This window comes from Adiantum capillus-veneris, chromosome 21 (assembly GCF_014529385.1).
Source record: "Adiantum capillus-veneris isolate H3 chromosome 21, ASM1452938v2, whole genome shotgun sequence".
Taxonomy (NCBI): Eukaryota; Viridiplantae; Streptophyta; class Polypodiopsida; order Polypodiales; family Pteridaceae; genus Adiantum; species Adiantum capillus-veneris.
The window spans coordinates 108,941,200-108,961,740 of record NC_140951.1 but is presented as its reverse complement, the minus strand read 5'-3'; the positions used below and the strand labels follow the sequence as shown (position 1 = coordinate 108,961,740).

The 20,541-nt window shown below is 42.5% G+C and overlaps 1 protein-coding gene across 1 annotated transcript; it reads left to right on the top strand.

Moving 5' to 3' along the window:
- The first annotated feature begins 9,843 nt into the window (after nucleotides 1-9,843).
- Nucleotides 9,844-12,489, top strand: LOC147431518 (uncharacterized). Its single transcript, XM_086494087.1, has 5 exons — nucleotides 9,844-10,310; nucleotides 10,415-10,645; nucleotides 11,086-11,349; nucleotides 11,465-11,647; nucleotides 11,959-12,489. The coding sequence occupies exons 1-5, from the start codon at nucleotides 9,969-9,971 to the stop codon at nucleotides 12,334-12,336; spliced, it is 1,398 nt and encodes a 465-aa protein (XP_086350213.1). The 5' UTR covers nucleotides 9,844-9,968; the 3' UTR covers nucleotides 12,337-12,489.
- The last annotated feature ends 8,052 nt before the right edge of the window (nucleotides 12,490-20,541 follow it).

The following is a 20,541-nucleotide window of genomic DNA, read 5'->3' as shown; positions in this document are numbered from 1 at the left end:
CATCGATGTTAATGGCCCAACAAGAGTCTTGCCATTACATATGTTTTTGGGTATTTTGTAAGCACTACATGTTGTAGTGCAAAGATTGAGTTAAGTTTTTGACGATGAACTTACATTCACATAGGCTGATCTATAACACGGTGTTTAGATGCACCAAGCATTTCAAATAGCATGGTTGTCCATACGAGCTTGGAGTCCCGCCCAGCGTGGATCTCCCATTTTCTCTATAGCAATGGGCGTGCATATAGAAGCAGAGTTTTGTGGTATGACCACATATGTGATTGCTAAATCACGCAATACATGTTTATGGTCAATTTTGGACACTTTCACACTTTGTTTTTCAAGAAAACTATCTACCAAGGGATAGTCAAAATGTTCTTTCCAAACTTTCACCAGGGAGGTTGGTTTAGCAAGATATACCCTGGGGTTTGGATTGCCAAGGCAACACCCAGGGTCACAAGTTCACTTTATTTATCTTCACTAATCTCTAATGTTAGTGATTAGAAGGTCGAAGAAATTTTGATATCGTACACTTATAGGTTGAGGGTTGTACTTGACCTTTAGGTAAGTATTAGGTAATTTCCACCTCCTCGTAAGTACATGTTTTTTGAATTTATTTTCCTTTCCAATTAAGTTTGTTTGCATTATGTAACCGGGATGTTTGAGATAGAAAGATTTCATCCAGCTTTCTCTTTAGCCAAGTGACAAGGTCATGGACGAGCATAGCATTTTGAGAAAACATTGTTATTTTCTCCCTTCCCTGTTCATCAAGATACCGTAATGGGTTTGAATCTTATTGAAACAATTACATACCTACATGGTACGGTTCTGTTTGGCACATGTTGTTACATGGGACACAACATGGTCTAGGAACTCAACGAGTTCGATTTAGCCAGTGTGGAGTAATGATAATGAGTGTCCTTCTCACTCGCGTCGCGGAGTGTTCATAGTTCCCTCCACACACACGTACCATTTGTGCTTGATGGATGTCACTTTCTCTGCCATCTTTACTTGAGACATATTTCACATGTGGCGAATATGAGTCTCTGGGACTGACACTGACGCCTAGTTCCTAATGATGTGTCGTGACGAAGTCCCTATGTGCTAGTCGCATCCATTTATTAGACCATTTGGAGCACACCATATCAGGAACAATTTCAGTGGCCATAAATTTTTAGGTACTAAGTACATATTTGTTACGATTACAAGTGTTGTGCAACCACCTTTACGGAAAGTCGTTTCTACATATAGCCAAGTATGCTAAGTTACTAAGAGTGTCTCATGGTTGGTACCTAGGTGTGACTTGAGTTTTCACATTCTGTTATGATCCAGCTCTTGTTGCAAGGCTTTCACATACGTGTCGTGGAAAGTCTCGTCATGGAATTACGGTTCGGATTTGTTTGTGTTAAATGCATGCACACTAGGTGTTATGGGCCCTAGTGTTTAACACAACTTTGGTTGGAGCGGCATGCCAATTCATGGACTTTTTTGTTTTTGCAATTTTAGCACTTCAAGTGCACCTTTTCAAGCAAATTTACAGTTTACACCCTACCGTACAAGGTAATGGCTCAGGATGGATGTTTGTGGTTGGATGGTCTATACTCTATGAGCTTACTCCACTCCAACCCGCTTTCAATCTAGTTGGTTGCCTCCACTCCATATCGAGTATATGGCTAGATACTCACTAGTTGAGTCATAGTTTATCGTCAGTCATGGAAGACTGTCTGTAAGTGGTTGGGGGAAAGTACCTCACTCTTACTGCTGCTATTCATCCCATGTTGGATGGCTAGCTTACAAGTATTTTTCTAGTGCCAAAGGATCTGCTAAGAGAATACGTTAGCACAAAGAATTCTGAATGGGCAATTCTCTCCCTATTCTAGACTTTGCTTAGGTTTTCAACTTTGAACACCTGTTGCGGTGGGGTTGGATACCGATTCAATAGTTTCATACGTCAAGGACTTAGTAGGTGTGCTGACAAAGCATGTTGGCATGTAACCTCATTAAGGGTGAGTAGGTAGTTCTGTGCGTTCCAAAATGTTCAGAAGTCTGACATGAGGAAACTCCCTATTCTATCCCTTAGTAACTATGAGCTTTTCAAGACACTCACGTGAGCTAGGAATCTGGCTCACAACTTCATGAATTCTACGCACTCTTGTATTTATCCGATATTTCATGTAATCCGTTTACGTAAACACTTACATGGGGACAACAATGTCATTGACCAACAGATTCTGGTTGATTTTATTGAACCTCCTACCCAACCGCATAAATCTGCGTGAATTCTTAAAGACTATCATGATTTACGTATTCGTCGTCATGTAAGTCAACAAGTTCTTGTACAAAGGAACGATTGACCTGACCTGAAGGAGGTGCTACTTGAGAAAACATTAGTGTTCTTGAAAAGAAGTAGCCCACTTTTGTTTTTGAGGACAAAAATACTTCTCCAAGGGGGGAGTAATGTCAGGCCAAGGGCCACCCTTGTCAGGACAAGGGTAGGACCAGTCACGGCCAAGGGCCAGGATGGACATGCAGTTAAGGGGGTCCCTATATTTAGCAGACCAAGGGCCTATATCGGGCATGGCTGGGTGGAGATTAGCATGTTCAGATCCCTAGCCCTTACACTGGTATCAGAGCAAGGTCTATTCTAGGCACAATGGGTCGTGGACCTCCACTTTTAGCAAGTTCATGCAAAGCAACGGCGAGTTCTGCCGAGAGAGGGAGGCGGGCATGGCCGCTTAGTCGGGGTCGAAGACGAAGCACTGGAAATTCCTGTGTGCACGGGGACTTAGGAAGGAGAAGTCGTCGGGTCAAGGTGCAGGAAATTTCTCCTAGGCGGGCTCAACAGGAGCGCAACAGCATTGTGGGTGTTTCTCAACTCTGGAGCGGAGCCCCGTTTGCATCACAACACTCGGCCTCACCCTATCTTGCCTTGCGCGCCACTGGCGTGACTGCCATGGCTTTTGTGAAGCTTTGGGTTCACATCTAAACGCCTAAGGCCAAGGGTCTTAGGACTTAATATCATCTAAGGGCAAGTGCCCACAGGTCTAAGGACCATGTAATCGACGGAGCTTATTCGGCAAGCATTGGCAAGGTGCTCCGTGCCGCAAGCAAGCAAAAAGTGCCCACAGGTCTTCGGATCAGTATACTCGATGGAGTTCATTCGGGGGGTTTGGCAAGGTGACGCAAGCACTCTCTTTGCTACTCCTTGAGAACACCATCGGCAAGCCAGATTAGAATTGTCTTTCAAAGTCTTCAAACCTTGCTACATTGCAAGGGTTCTACGAGAGGCTTTTCGGAATCAACCCGATTGTAATCACCGGCTAGCAAGACAACCACGGATCCAAGGGATTCGGGTTCAAAATTTTTCCAGTTCAATCACGGCTTGACTTTGAAGGAACTTTTATATTTTTTCATTACAGTTACGAACCTAATTAGCACGGCGAGTTATTGGGCACGCCAATATATCATATGGCTACGAGATTTCTCCTTATTTGCTCGTAACACATACAGTCGTCATGGATTCCTCGTTCAATTTTTTGGATACAAATTTTTTTGAGAATCACCTTTTTGATTTTGAACTTCCTTCAACCTCATCTACTCCTCCTCCTCAAAGTGTGCTTGAAATTTTGGAGGATACTAGCAATCTCATCGAGGACAAAGAGTACGTTACACGACATGAATTTCAAATATTTGAAGAAATTGGCACTTCGCATCCAATTGCTTGCTACACAGGTGGATAACCTTACAGAGCTGGTCTTATCGTGCATTTCACAGGCTATCGTGTCTACACCTATGGCAATTGTTGAACCAGTCTCCGCCAAGGTATCGTGCATTCCACAGGCTACCGTGTCTACACCTATGGAAATTGTTGAACCAGTCTCCGCCAAGGTGGCAAAGAGGAGACTTTGCACAGTCAATTTTCACAAAGCCAAAGTGCAAAAGTTATGTTTCAATTGTATGGGACAACATCAACAGAAACATTGTCCCCAGGTACTACATTCTTAGGTCTTTTGATGGATTTGGAGGCTTAGTCAATCAATTTTTTGCATGCTCTTTAGAGGTTATCTTTCCTTCAGATAACCCTTTTTGGTTAGTTGTATATGATACAATACCTGGCTTAGTATAGCATATTTAGTCAAGATATAATACATAATGCTTTCTTTAAGCAATTCCAACATGGTCATTTAGCTAAAAGTGACAATTTTTGTATTGAGACTTTCCACGTTTGGCATATGCTATGAGCATACCAACTTGGAAGGAATTTGACACTATGCTTGCATGCTATTTCACTACATACCAGACGGGCATGAATGCCATATGAGAGTGTATATGATACACGTGACGGAAGCCGGGTTAGAGTATGTTAAGATTTGCTCGATTTTTCATGCTTATGCATTTTCATTGAAAAGGATTGTCAGTTATGCAAAGCAAAGAGTTTTGACAACTAAACGTGAAGCAAGGCTTCTAACTCGTGCTAAGATACTGCCTACTGGACGTCAAGGTAATTGGCACACAATTTTGGGGCACTGGCAAACATTGGGATATTATCTCACAAGCATTCCTACCAGTACCGACTATGCAAGGCACTTATGATTTTGGCTTGTATGTTAGAGCCCGTCACTGTAGCCAAGGGCTTACAATTTTTTATGCATGAGTTTTTGCACGGCATGCTACCCTATGGATTACACTTCCACTATAACACCAGACACTTTGTCAAGGACACTATACGTTCTAGATTGTTTCACATGATTTTTGGGGTGTTGTCAAAACACAAAAACACTAAAAAGAACCTCAAACTTGCACTTAATTCAAAGGAAAAGTGCTATCATTACGTCACACTGGTGTCGTCACAACCACATACACGGTAGGTGGGTCAGTCGTTGACTTGTTTGTGTTTTTTCTATTACCTTTCTCGATGAAAGAGTCATAGCCGAAAACTGTTGCATGCTTATAGGATAAGCTGTACGTTACGCATAAGATGCACAAGAACATGGCGATCAACTATATACGTCATAGTCGTTTAAGGAAAGTTCCTCAGCCCAGCATGCTATCCTTTTCTCTCTTTCTTATTTCTCATGAAGAATATTGAAAACTTTTTAAGAATATTTTGATACATGTTTTGCTTGTGAGTCAATTTGAGCCAAGGTGCTCTAATGCTCAGCTAGAACTTGGCCAAGATGCCATTCAAATTAGTCTTCATCGGTTCATCGATTGAACACTACTTGCCATAAGGGCTATGAGCCACACACAAGCTGGCTAAGAGCCATTGTCAGATCTTGGGTAAGACCCAACTGTTGGCATTCTTTGGGTGATTGTTCTCTAGCTTGAACAGATCTATCCAATGGATTTCCCATCGGCATTCATGGACAAGCAAGAGTCTTGCCATAACGGATGTTTTGGGTGTCATTTTTGCACTACATGTTTTTAGTACGATGCTCAAGTTGAGTTTCTGATAATCTTAAACTCACTGTAGCTGATATCTACCACGGAGTATAGATGATGCAAACCATTGTGACAGCATGGTTGTCCATAAGCACTAGGCATCACACTTGTATGGATCTCCTACTCTCTCTCTAACACTACGAGTGTCTATGGATACATTGTTTGGGTAAGACCCCGCGGGTGCTTACTAAATCACCCCATACTCATGGAGGATCATAGTTGATCTATTCTCATTATACTTTCAAGGAAAGAAGTCCGCACTATACCATGCGATTCTAATCAAAGGGTTTGGATTGCAATGGCAACACCGAGGGTTTTCGGTGCAATGTTGCTTTTTTTTTCACACGTGGACAACGTGTTCCTCTATATTTGAATATGGGTAAGTGAACATAACATTTAGTTCAATCTCCAGGTATGCATCTATGGATTTGGTGTTATTCCAGTTTTAAGTATGCATTGCTTGGTTTTTTCAAGTCCTTTAAATACGCTTGAATATTTCAGGGCCATGCCAAGGGCATGTCAAACAAGTATTTTGGGCCGTTGTGTCCAATGTACATTATGCTATTATGAATCCACTTGTAGGATTCGATTTGGCACATGTTGTCACATGGGATACGACATGGTCTAGGGACTCAAGGAGTTTGGTTTAGCCAGTGTGGAGCAATGAATGAGGGTCCCTCTCACTCTTGTCACGAGTGTTTATAGTTACCTCCACACACAAGTACATCCTGTACTTGAAGGATGTTCTTTTTTTACACATCCTTACATGAGACATATTTCCACATGTGGAGGATATGAGTCTATGGGACTGACACTGGCACCCACTATTTCAAATATGTGTCACGACAAAGTCCCTAGGTGCTGGTCACATCTATTTTCTAGACCATTTTTAGCACGACGTATCAAGAGAAATTTCAATGGCCAAAAATTGTCGGATACTTAGAATGACTTGTCAGGTACGAGTACTGCTAAACAACATTACAGATGGTTGTTTATACATATAGCAAGGCTCTAAATTGTTAATGAAAAAGTTTCATTGTTTATACCTAGAAGTGATCAATGTTTCACTTTCTATAATGGTTCAGACGTTTTAGCAAGGCTTGCAAAAGATTGCAATTGAAAGTAATTAGTTTCTTTTTAGAACTATTTACATTCCTTTTTAATGTGTGCTGGATGCATCACATTTGCCATAAGTATTGGCAAGGATCACCATGGATATACAGGTTCGGATCTGTTTTCTGCTAAATGCATGCACACTAGGTATTATGGGCTCTAGCGTTTAGCAAAGACTGATTTGGAATGGCATGCGTATTCATTAAGTTGTTGCTTATGAAGTACTTTGCACTCTGTGTGCCGTATCTCAATGAGTTTACTTTTCGGTCTACCAATCACCAATAGAGGTCATGGCTCGGGTTGGGTGCTTGTGGATCTCTTGAAGTACACCTCGATGGTTATTCAGCCAATTGTTGATTCCTCAGTAATGTGGTATGATATTGTGATCCCCGTTTACCGGCCATCTAGAAAGACTGTCTGTAAACCGTGGGGGAAATACACCTCAATATTGTCAGTTATTCAAGGGGATATGTAAATTAAAAAGTGTAATCTTGTACTAAAGGATATGCAAGTGCGTACGTTAGCACCAAGTGATCCAATCAGTAAGCATTTATTGCTCTACTTAGAGTTTTCTTACTATAAGTTAAAGCATGTTTGCGACTAGGTGTAGTCTCTTCATGCATAGCTCAGGTTCTCAACCTTGAACACTCGTTAGGGTGGGGTTGTTTACTGATAATGAATATTGGGAACAAGTCAAGGACTTAAACTTGGCTGATAAGCTATGTCAGCAAGTTACTTTCGTGGAATGTGACAAGAGGTACTCTTTTTGGTACATCGTTTTTATGATAAACTCGTTTACCACGCTCATGAGCGTTGTAAATGGAGTCTACTCACTATGTTTGGATAGGGACCGGTACCATCAGATGGTTACAAATGGACAACAATGTAGACAATCAAGATGTTACTCTTGGTTTCATTGAACCTCCTACTGAACCGGGTTCTGCTCAAATGAACCGTTGGATCTAGTATGAGGGATATTACAATAGAAAACATTAGTGTTCTTATGAAGATTACATCACTTGTGTTTTCGCGGACGAAAACACTTCTCCAAGGGGGGAGTAATGTCAGGACAAGGGCAAGACCAGTCTCACGACCAAGGGCCAGGATGGACATGCAGTCAAGGGGGTCCCTATTCAGTTCCCTAGCCCTTACAACCCTGGAGGTCAAGGACCTAGCCATGGGCCTGCTGCCCAATGGAGAAGGGATCTTGCAAGCCAAGGGGATATAAAAAGGGTGGTTGGACGGAGGATTGTTCACGGCACTTCCCAGGGTCTTTCAGAAATACCTCAAGCTTTTGGGTAAGGTTCCCACTAACACTTAGCAAGCCAACAAGCACCTCATGCTTGGATAGGATTCCCACCTCAAGGTTTTCCTTAGCTTGCCTAAGGTCAAAATACTTCTGAACACTAACTTTTGGAGGTCTTTGGGGAGTGTTTAAAAATAGTCCAATCTGCTCTAAACTAAGATGTGGTTAACTTTTGGAGGTTTTTAAAGAAGCTAACCCTATGGTCTTTAAGCTCAATTCTATAATATGCTCTTTAACATACCATTTCTCATTTGGACCCCTTTTAACCTTGGCCCTATGTTGAGAGAGATCCATAATCACGTATCTATATTCTAACCCTTGTTCTCGTTTATTCTCCCACATTAAATGATCAGTTTAATATAAGAAAATCATTTGGGTTGGTTAGATATTAGATTTTATGACATAGCAGGAAATGGGCATCCTTGACCTTTGTGTACCATTAAGAATCTTACTCTTTATATAGCTGAGAACATGGATGTGCAATGTCTACTCATAAGTGTTTGTTTGCAGGTTGTGCGACTATTCCCCATGGCATCATCAGGTACTCGACGACCTAGGAGTGTCATTCACTCCATTTCATGCAGCAATATACAAGACAACAATGGATATTGGGTGACAATGGAGTTCAAACGAATGATGTGGCCGGTGACAATGTAGCCCAGCTCAAAAGGTGCACACAAGGTCTCAAGGAGATACATGGCTTCTTGAGCACACCATTGGAAGGGAAAAATCATGGAGTTCAAGCAAACACGAGACGGCAAGAGGCTTGCCAAGATGCGGCATGTGTATGTTGCTGCACAACTGAAGCTACAGACAACAGTGGCTCCATCGAGGTTTCTTGCAAATTGTAATTTTACTCCTCTTTCAGGTTTTTTGATCGTCTATTCAGTATATTTGCCTTGTGTACGTGTTGCTTTTGATGACTGTAAGATTTTCATTGCTTGTTCATGTTTGCAGATGTTTTTCCATCCGATTTTGTAGAGTGGGACCCAATAGAGTCCTTCGTAGGAACTTTTGAGGCCATCCACGCTAAGCTTGGCAAGTTGCTCTATGCTGGTTGCCCATCCTCTGAGTTTATCTCACGTGACATTTTTTGTATAATCATACTTATGTCACATCTAAGCGAAATGGGTATGGTAATCTTTCTTTGGTTCACTCGTTAACCTTGGAGAGTTTGGAATGGCCTAAGCCAGACAGTGCCTTGATCGCAACAACCAAAAGGAGAATCGAGGCGGATCTGCAAGCAGCAATGAAGTGCACCTATGGTTCACACAAAGCCACAGTAACATGGTTTATGTCTCTTTATGTGTTTGTGTTTATATTTCGACTTCAAAGTGTTCGTAGGACCCAAAAAATGTGGACTTGCAAAGGGTGAAGTGCAATCAACGGACTCCTTGCAGCTAGATGGGAGACTAAGGTGGACAAATACCAGGGAGATAGAATCAAATGCTCTGTAGTTGCTGACAATGTGGTGTTCAGATACGATATTGCGAAGCAAAGCTTGTCGATGGTCTTTTCCTATAGAAGATGGAAGCTGACGATGGGAGGCATTAAACTCTGATGTTTGCTGCTAGAGAATCGGTTAACTTGCAAATATGCCTCCACGACGATGAAGATCCATCTGGCTCTCGATAGCTTATTTTCTTAGGAGGGGGTTCCCGCTAGACAACACAACAGTATCGATGGCCAAGGATTCTGCGACGAAAAAAATCAAGGAAAATTATCAGATGGATTGGCCTGCCTTATCCGCTTGGGATGCTCTCTGAGCTCCACCAGCTCATCCACCAAAAAAAAAAAAAAAAAAAGCTGAGGGAGAGAACAGTTGCTACGGCGGATCAAGCTGAGAGGGTGCCGGATGACGATGGAGGGCTGGGATGAAGGCTGGGTGGCTATAAAGGAGGCGCTGGACCGGGAGAGCCGAGGCAGAGCTGCAAAGAGAGAGAGAGAGAGAGAGAGAGAGAGAGAGAGAGCTAGCGCCACCTCGCTTCTTGCACCAGATGCTAAACTAGAGAGAGAGAGAGAGAGAGAGAGAGTTGCACGGTCGAAGCTGAGAGAGAGAGAGAGAGAGAGAGAGAGAGAGAGAGAGACGCTAAGCTCAGCAGGCACCATGTCGGTGGTGACATCGCAGCTGGTGGAGGACGCGGTGCTGAAGGGATTTCAAGATGGGATATCGCTGGGACTGGGGCTGGTGCCAGCGGCCGGGCCCTTCCTGCAGCTTTTCTTTGGCCACATCTGGGACCTGGCCCTGGCCGATCGGACGGCGGCGCAGAAGAAGGCAGCCATGGACTCGCTCTTCGAGTCGGTGGGCAAACTGATCAGTCAGGCGCTGGCGGAGAGCGTGGCCGACCAGGCTCGCGCCTATAACGCCAGCATCGCCCAGCTCGGCCAGGACTACCGTCTCTCCGTCGAGTCCTACAAAGAAAATGCGTCCTCTGTTGCCGTCCAAAAGGTTACTTCTCTCTCTTTCTTTTTCAATAATGCATGGCAGTCGCATTATTGAATGAGATGCATACGTGTAATGTTCTCTGATTATGAGCTTTTCATGGAGCATAGGTGGTGGTACGCTTTGAAAATTGCAAATCGACGTTGGTGCACATGCTCAACCTCTATGCACAACCTTCATATATGAAGCACACTGTGCTCTCATATGGTTCAGCTCTTGCCTTGTATGTGGGCTTGCTTCGGGAGATGATGCTCGCAGGTGCAACTTGTGGATATAGCAAAGCTGAGATTATTGACTTCCAGAATGATATCAATGAACACCTTGAATCTGCTTATAATAAGGTACTATCTTTCTTTTTTTGGCGGACTCACATTGTTTGCTCAAAAATAATATAAAAATTGATTATCAAACAAGCATTAACTATCCACGTTTATGTATTTTAGCATCTTACATATTTTATTTCAGACATGTTTAGCCCTTCCGATGAATGGTATTGGGCCATCAATGCCCTTCTGACGGGATAGAAATGACCTGTTGAGGGGTAGTTAGTTGTCTCTTTGGGAAGCCCGATTGCTGTCTATTGTAATCTGATGTCTCTCAAGGCTCGCCACGAGCTTGAGGTACCTTTGTACATTATTTTGGTGAATGCAATACATACACTCTCTATCATGAATTTGTTTTGTGGGGGTGGGGGGGAGTGACAATAACCATCGAGGCAAATTAAAAAATGAAAATAGAAAAAAATATTGTTCTACTTTCTAAACACAATTTAATGTAACAGACAATGTTCGAGGCAGTTAGCAAGCTCATGAAAGAATCGGGCGAATTTGTATATCCAAGTTTGGCCAATGTGCTCATGGATTTGGGAAAGCTTGTGGGAGGTCTCATGAGCTTTAGCACGAAATGGCATGATGGAAAAGCTTGTCTTGTTGCCAAAAGCCATCCTGATTATGCGGAGAGTGATTTTGTGGACAACAAAGCTTATTATCAATTGCAATTTCGCCCGAAATTTGCAGGGAAAAAAAATTACTATGGCATGCCACAGGTGTGTCCTTAATTCCATCAATCAACATTATTGCCTTGAAATGGTTTACTACATTCCTTTCCTTGACTATGCATTGTCTCCAGCTCGCCTCTAACCCTTTTTTGTTTTTGCCAAGGTCTTCATGAACAATCGTGCAGCATTACATGTGTATACAGAAGTGGATAAAGATCTACAAGTAGCGGCCTTTGTGGTGGAGAAAACCATGCATATTAAGTTGAGGGTCTACTACTTGATCGACTATGATGACTATGATTCAAGTGATGTCAAAGTTACCATAAGCACTTCCAATAATCCGAAGGTGAGCATGAGTCTATTAACTGTAGGGATATGAATGTGCTCCCCACTTGGTCAAAGAGGAATCTTCTTTTATCTATGTGTGTGGGTATGTGTTTGTATGTATATATATACATGCATACATACATGTATGTATACATACACAAACACACACACATGTATATGTGCGTACAGACACATATATTTATATACATATATAAAAAATATTTCATCAAGTGACAAACTGACAAAGGGAATTAGAAAAATTGTGCCTACATATTAATTACCGTTTACTTTATTGCATTACATATGACTTTTCTTTGTGTTGTCCCATAGGTTCATCAATTCCACCTTAACAAAAGAGAGCAATCAATTGTGTCGTTCCCATGGGTGCGAATGTACTATGCCAGCTATTCAGAGGGTGGAGCATGGAGTACAGATTATGATAGGTTTAGTGCAAACTTAAAAATGCATTATGATGAGTATACAAGCTTTGAACCTCAGGAAGGCAAGAGATATACAATCAAAGCTAAGGCCGGTAGCACTGCAACGAAGAACTATTACATTATTGGCTTTAAAATTGTTTCCATCGATGGAGTCCCCGACGTGGTAGAAGCTCTTGTCAATGCTGTTGAGAAGATAGCTAGTGCGACTGTTTCTGGTGTCAATAGTGCTGTCTCAGGATCTATTGGTGCAGTTTCTTCACTATTCTAAATAGATCCCATTTGGGGCAGAGACTTGAATAATGTTCCAATTCTGTACTCCTCTTGTTGGTCACCTCTCGAGAATGTATGCTTGGGACTTCAAAATAAGAGAAAACAATCAAGGTTTTTTGTTTTGATTTGAATTACGATATTTCAAAATTAAGTCAAATTGCAAAGAACTATGTGTAATGAGCTATAATAGTTCTAAGAACACTTGGATCACATTTGGAAACATTCTTCCAATTTTTTTAAATTAGGCTCTTACTGTTTCATTAAAGTCGCATTTGCAAACATTCTTCCAATCTTTTTCTTTTTTTTTTCCAAACTCACAAATGTGAGTGGTGTATATTATATTATATTAGCATAATACCAGAAACTTACAACAAATCCATGCTTTGCTCGAGTCACGAATACCATAGCACCCAAATAATGCTGTATAGAACTGTCCTTCGGCTTTTTACAAGGATGCCTTTTAATACAAGCTTAATATGTCTTAGCAACCACCTCCAGAACCGCCACTGCCCATCGCGGCCGGATCCAACCAACCAGAGAAGTCAACAGCGATCTGGAAAAGCAAGCCATGTGCCTTCGCATGAGAGAGACCCAACCATGGATGAAGCCAGCGGATGGAAAGCTCTATCACGAGCCCCCTCCTTGTCGCCCTGCACACAAGGAAGCACATCACACCCCGTAACGTGATTCTCCTTTCGAAAGAAGGGGAGCCGTTGCCAAGCCCCCACAACCAAAAAGAGGAGGTCAAGGAAAGACGCCAGGCTCTGAGCACAACACGGACAGGGTTCCCCACTCGGCAACGACCCCCATGCTTTTGCATAGTAGATTCCAGCCACCTTCGCCACATGCCTGCCGTGCTCGAGCACACCCAAGCTTAAGCAAAACTCACGCTCCCCTGCGCACGCTTCCCAGAGCCTCCTCACTCATGCATGTAGAGATGGAGCTGAGCAAAAGTTCACAAAGACTAGGGTTCCTTTCTAGAGAATATAAGATCCTTGATTTAAGCATGGGAATGTCTTCTCTCAACAGCTTTGGATTGATGATGTATATGCTTATTGACCTAAAACATGTGGATGCCTTCTCTCGATCGGTTAGTAATGGAAGGTTGAATCCCCCCCCCCCAAGGCTAGCACTAAGTGACACGGGGTCTTTAAGACCCTTGAGCAGTGGGATCAATGGCTCTTGCCCCTCGCGAGAATCTCGAGGCCAATTGAACGACGCTAAAAAAGTGGCGGTTGAACTTGCAAGCGGGCAATTCGAGCCCAGAACACTAATGGCCTAACCAACTCACCTATGTGCATCATGTGCCTTGTGTGGTGAACATGAATCCTATAAGCCAACTCAAATGTCCACTCCCTCCTTGCTTTTGTTTACAAACTTTGTCCTTGTTTACTTTTCGCCAGTCGGAGGGCGCAGCCCATCTCGATATCCTACCTACAATTCTCGATACCGAATCCCATCTCTCAGGGTCTTAAAGAACCCATGTCAGAGTGAGTTTTAGACACGATCAATAGTGTTAATGTGTTGCGCTTATCGAAATGATTGGATTGTCCCATTGGTACTTGGCCATAATACCATGTATGGTGTAAAATAGACTTCTTCCTTTATGCCTTTTGTGCTTAGGCTATGGTCATGCGAGGCCTAGTTTTTCGTAGATCAACCAACACCGTGTGACGAATGGGAGCTTTCCATAGTTTCTCACCGATTTCGTACGCCAACTATGCCTATTTAGGCAGTCACAAAACTATGTTCGTCTATCCCCGATGATTGCTTGCCTGTGCCTTGACCTTTCTCTCCCTACCTGTTGTTGACGATGGATGCTCTACGTTGTTGTCAGTAACTATTGAGGCATAGTGATAACTAAGTCTTCCGTGACCATGCTCTTAATTGTTGGAATTGACCATGGCATCTACTATCCTTTTTTCACCCCCAAAAACTCACAATTGCGAGTAAATTATATATAACAAAATCAAACAATTACAAATTCTTGTCATCCTCCTTACGAGCCATGACAGCTTTAGCTTTCGAGAGTCATAGTTACATCGGATAGCAGGGAAACACCCCATGGTGTTTGCTATCCTATGAGTGTCATTTATCGTTTTCCTTACGAAGAAAATTTGAACTCGCTCCTCTGCCTTTTTGCAAGTTCTTCATCCAAAAGGGCGAGGTTTTAGCAAAAAGTGTCATGTACTTTGTCTTTTATTGTACTACATGCAGTGCAGTGCATGACATATGCAGTTTGTTGAAATTGAAAACTTAGCTTGCACTTTACACATTTCACAAAAGATACCTACTGTTTCACTGCATTGCTGACAACATCAAAGCATTGTACATGAAAAGAAAGGTGACAGGTGGGAGTGCAACAAACTTGGACACTCCAAGTCAAGATTCTATTGCGACACAACACAGATTCATTTCCAAACAATTTACATTTCACAATTGATTCGACACGACCCGATGGAGTTCCGTGCCTAGAGATGTTGGCCTCAAAGATTGGCACCCCTTTCGGTATTTCTTTTTGTATTGATATGGGCTCAAAATACAAGAGAGTGGGAGGGTTCTCACTCTCAGACTGTACATCCAAATGCTCTGCGAAGTGAGGGCCCGACGTCCCACGTACTTAAAGGTTAGAAGGGATGCCCCAAAAGATTCTCTTTTAAAAGCTTGTAAAAATAAAGGAAGATTTCCAAAAGCTTCTCAATTCTAGCCACCGTAAAAAGCAAGGTTTCCGTATAGCTTTGCCACGTCAACAATGCAACAAAAAAGTGAGAATTTTGAAAATCTGTCACGTTGGCCTGCTGTGTTTTTCCGAGCCTGTAGCCTGCTGAGTGTGTCCGGGCATGGCACACCACCAGTTTGTGACATAACCCCCTCTTAAAGGCAACGTTATCGCCCTCGATTATGCCTGCAAAACAGACAGAGGCCATAAACTGTCTTAGTGGACACGGACTGTTAGTACCAACGCACTAGGAACAACACATCCAACACATGTACCAATCGACAGTCACATCACAGCACATCACTTGACATTACAGGACATTAGATGACAAACCACATTCAAGTAATGTCGAAGTTACCACAAGCATTTCCAATAACCCGAAGGTGAGTATGAGTGGCGTATATTATAATATATTAGCATAATACAAGAAACTTACAACAAATCCATGCTTTGTTGGAGGCGTGGATACCATAGAACCCAAATGTCGTACAGAACAGTCCTTTATTTAGTGTGTTTAAGTTTTAACTTTGGAACCACCTCTCTAGACCAAAGAGTGTTGTGCATTTCGGTGAAAGGGCAGTCACTTTAGCGACATTTACCCTTCCACCTACTACCGTTGTGTGCATGATTGGCTACGTGGCTCACCTGTTCTAAGGTATCCAACGAATCGAACCCACTACCTTTCCTTTAGTGTGTTTAAGTTTTAACTTTGGAACGATCGCTCTAGACCAAAGAGTGTTGTGCGCTTCGGCGAAAGGGTAGTGGGGCCGGATCCAACGAACCGGAGAAGTCAACATCGATCTGGAAAAGCAAGCCATGTGCCTTTGGATGAGTGAAACCAACCCCAAATGAAAACAGCAGATGGAAATCTCTGTCATGAGGCCCCTCCTTGTGGCCCTGCACACAGGGAAGCGCACGACACCTCGTAACCTCATTCTCCTTCCAAAAGAAGGGGGGCCGCTGCCAAGCCTCCACAACCAAGAACAGGAGGTCAAGGAAAAGACGCGAAGGCTCCGAGCACAACAAAAACAGGGTTCACCACCAGGGAACGACCGCCATGCTTCTGCACATTAGATTCCAGCCACCATGCATGCCGTGCTCGAGCACGCCCAAGCTTAAGCAAAACTCACGCTCCCCTGCACACACTGCCTAGAGCCTCCTCGCTCATGCATGTAGACTAGGGTTCCTTTCTAGAGAATACAAGATCGTTAATTTAAGCATGGGAATGTCTTCTCTCAATCAGTTTTGGATTGATGACGTGTATTCTTATTGACCTAAAACATGTGGATGCCTTCTCTCGATCGTTTCTTGACGGAAGGTTGAATCCCCCCCCCGGCTAGCAGTAAGTGACACGGGGTCTTTAAGACCCTTGAGCAGTGGATCAACGCCTCTTGCCCCTCGCGAGAATCTCGAGGCAATTGAACGGCGTTAAAAAAGTGGCAATTGACCTTGCAAGCTAGCCATTCGAGCCCAGAACACTGATGGCCTAACCAACTCGCCCACGCGCATCATGTGCCTTGTGTGGTGAACATGAATCCTATAAGCCAACTCAAATGTCCACTCCCTCCTTGCCGTTGTTTACAAACTTTTTCCTTGTTTACTTTTCGCTAATAGGAGGGCGCAACCCATCTCGATATCCTGCCTACAATTCTCGATCCTGGATCCCATCTCTCAGGGTCTTAAAGAACCCGTGTCAAGGCGAGTGTTAGACAAGATCAATAGTGTGTTGCCCTTATTTAAATGATTGGATTGTCCCATTAGTACTTGGCCATGATGCCATGTACGGTGTAAAATAGACTTCTTTCTTTATGACTTTTGTGCTTAGGCTATGGTCATGCGAGGCCTAGTTTTTTGTAGATCAACCGACAATGTGTGAGGCATGGCAGCTTTCCATAGTTTCTGACCAGCTTCGTATGCCAACTATGCCTATTTAGGCAATCACAAAACTATGCCCGTCTACTCCTGGTCACCGCTTGCTCTCTCTCTCTCTCTCTCTCTCTCTCTCTCTCTCTCTCTCTCTCTCTCTCTCTCTCTCTCTCTCTCTCTCTCTCTCTCTCTCTCTCTCTCTCTCTCTCCCTGTTGTTGTCGACGATGGATACTCTACATTGTTGTCAGTAACTAATTGCCGAGGCTTAGTGATTACTAAGCCTTGAGTGACCATGATTTTAATTGTTGGAATTGACCATGGCATCTACTATCCTTTTTTGGCCCCCAAAAACTCACAATTGCGAGTAAATTATATTAACAAAATCAAACAATTACAAATTCCTGTCATCCTCCGTGACGAGCCATGACAACTTTAGGTTTCGAAAGTCATAGTCACATCGGCTAGCAGGGGAGCCACCCCATGGCGTCTGCTATCCTATGAGTGTCATTTAATTGCACATTTCTATCGTTTTCCTTATGAAGAAAGTTTGAACTCGCTCCTCTGCAAGTTCTTAATCCAAAGGGCTAGGTTTTCGCAAAAAGTGTCATGTACTTTGTTTTTTATTGTACTACATGCAGTGCATGACACATGTAGTCTGTTGAAAATGACAACTTAGCTTGCACTTTACACATTTCACAAAAAGATACCTGTTGTTTTACTGCATTGCTGACAACATCAAAGCATTGTACATGAAAGAAAAGGTGATCGGTGGGAGTGTAATAATCTTGGACACTCCAAGTCAAGATTCTATAGCGATACAACACAGATTCATTTCCAAACAATTTACAACTCACAATTGATTCGACACGGCCACGGTGGAGTTCCGTGCCTAGAGATGTTGGCCCCAAAGATTGGCACCACTTTCGGTATTTCTTTTTGTATTGATATATGTTCAAAGTACAAGAGAGTTGGAGGGTTCTCACTCTCAGACTCTACATCCAGATGCTCTACGAAGTAAGGGCCCGATGGCCCACATATTTAACACTAGAATGGTAACCTAACAGGACATAAAAGTGTACTTTCAGGGTTTTGGGAAAAAATTCCAAAACCATAGTAGATCCACTCATTTTGAAAAATCCTTTCATGAGCTTATAGTTCAATAAATACTACATACGGAAAAAATGAGAAACTTGCAATTTTTCTCATCCCTTGGTCAGTACAAGCCTCCAAAGTTGATGGACCATTGCATTTTGCCCAAAACAACAATTTCTTACGGTTCATTGCATATAAATAAGAGTGGGGATTTTTCTAGGACATGAGATAAAATGCCCCGTTAACTTCAATGGGTTGGTGACCAAAACATATGGTTGCTTTTACCTCACTAATTTTTTTTTGGGCAAAAAAAATAGGTACAAAAAAGTTGCATTTTTGTCATTTTGCGGACCTATCATCAAAGTTTCTATAGTCACGCTCAATACAGATACTATATACATGTTTTCTTAGTTCCCTTTGGGCCTTTGGATTCAAAAGGAGACATGGAGCATGTCAAAAGGATAATGGATCTCTTACAATTGGAACCTTGGGGGCAATGATAAATTGCTAAATACAGCAAACATGAAAAAACCTGGGTTTAGCATTATGACCTCTAGAAACCCATAGAAACTACTCAATATCTAGCCAAGTTTGTAGTCTATGATTAGATATGGTTACTACCTACAAAATACACACAGTTTGCCTAAGAAACTAGCAATATTGAGAAAGTTATACTTGCTACTCTAAAATGTATGGTATTCTTCACCAATCAAAAAACTCAACCATTATCATATACTATGATATATAGCATATTAGGTCCCCAAAAACTCAAGGAAGATTAGCTTTATGTTATACATTACACTTACACAATCAAAATTGAATCTAGATATCAAGAAAGCCACCAAAAAAATCATAAAAGTGCTAATTTTGGCCAAAAAACAGGATTATGCAATTCTTGTAAATTGGTCATAACTTTCAATTTTAACACTTAGCTCTCCCTACAAGCATCAAAACATGTTGAGAACTATGAAGGCCTAACCTCTAGCCATCTAAACCTCACAAACATGAAGTTTAGAGTGGTATAGTTGCCAAAAATTGAAAAAAAAACCAAAAACAGGACCCGTTTTTTCACACAGTTTAGGTTCAAAAATGTTGTGCAAGAGTAAGGTTAATGGTGAGATCGATACTCCAAAAAAAATGCTAAGTTTTTTTCAGCTTATAAGGCAACTTTGTGGATATATAGCACCTAGAAATTCATTTTCATACTCTTCAAATAATTCAAGCAAAATGGTCACTTAACAGGACACAAAAGTGTCCAAGGACATAAAAGTGTCATGTTACCATTCTAGTGTTAAAGGTTACAAGGGATGTCCCAAAAGTAGAGCCCCAAAAGATTCTCTTTTAAAATCTTGTAAAAATAAAGCAAGATTTCCAAAAGCTTCTCAATTGCAGCCAGTGTAAGTTTTAGCCAGCATAAAAAGCAAGGTTTATATACAGCTTTGCCACGTCAGCAGTGCAGCACAAAAAGCAAGAATTTTGAAAATCTGCCACGTTGGCCTACTGCGTTTTCTCGGGCTTGTAGCTTGTTGAATGTGTCCGCGCAGGTACGTCACCGGTTTGTGACATACCCCCCTCTTGAAAGCAATGTTATCGCCCCTTACTACGCCTGCAAAACAGACGGAGGCCATAAACTTTCTTAGCAGACACGGACTGTTAGTACCGCCGCACTAGGAACAACACAGCGAGGACATGTACCAATCGATAGTCACATCACAGGACATCACATAAATCACATTAAAAATTCATTCGAATCTATGACCATGATTAATCGGCAATGTATTTATCAATCGTATCGAGATGTAGTTGGGACCGATCAACTAATCCTTATTGAAATCATTGTTGGAATTAGGGTTGCAGAGAAACACACACAGCTTGGAGAATACGAAGGAAGCTCAAGGAACACAATAGAGAGTGTATTACTTAGTGTGCAATGGAAAGATAGATAGCCCTAGAGTGATGGGCGTATATACAATGCATGGGGAAAAAACCTCCTAAAGAGGGAAAAAATGCCCCGGCGGTCCTAGTGTGTTCACACACATCACTACCACATGTATATGGTAACAAATCCCCCCTGGAGTGATGCGGTGAATGAGAGCTAGCACATGAGTAAAGGGAAGTGCCATGCCCTGAGGACAGGATCAGTCCACAAAGGGGAGTAAGCCCAAATCTTTGCGGAAAGCTTGAAGCTTCTCATGAGACAATGCCTTTGTGAGAAGATCTGCAAGGTTGTCCTGTGTTGGCACATAAGCCAAGCTGATCTCTCCTGCTGAGAGCCTCTCCCTGACATAGTGGTAATGCACCTCAATGTGCTTTGTGCGAGCATGAAAAACTGGGTTCCTCGCAACTGCCAATGCGCTCTGACTGTCAGTGTAGATAGTGTTGGCAGTGTCCTGTCCAACACCCAAATCATCCATAAGGCGTCTGAGCCATACACACTCAACCGTAGCTGTGAACACTGCCCTGTACTCAGCCTCACAACTCAAAGTGGCCACAGTAGGTTGCTTCTTGCTCAACCATGATATACA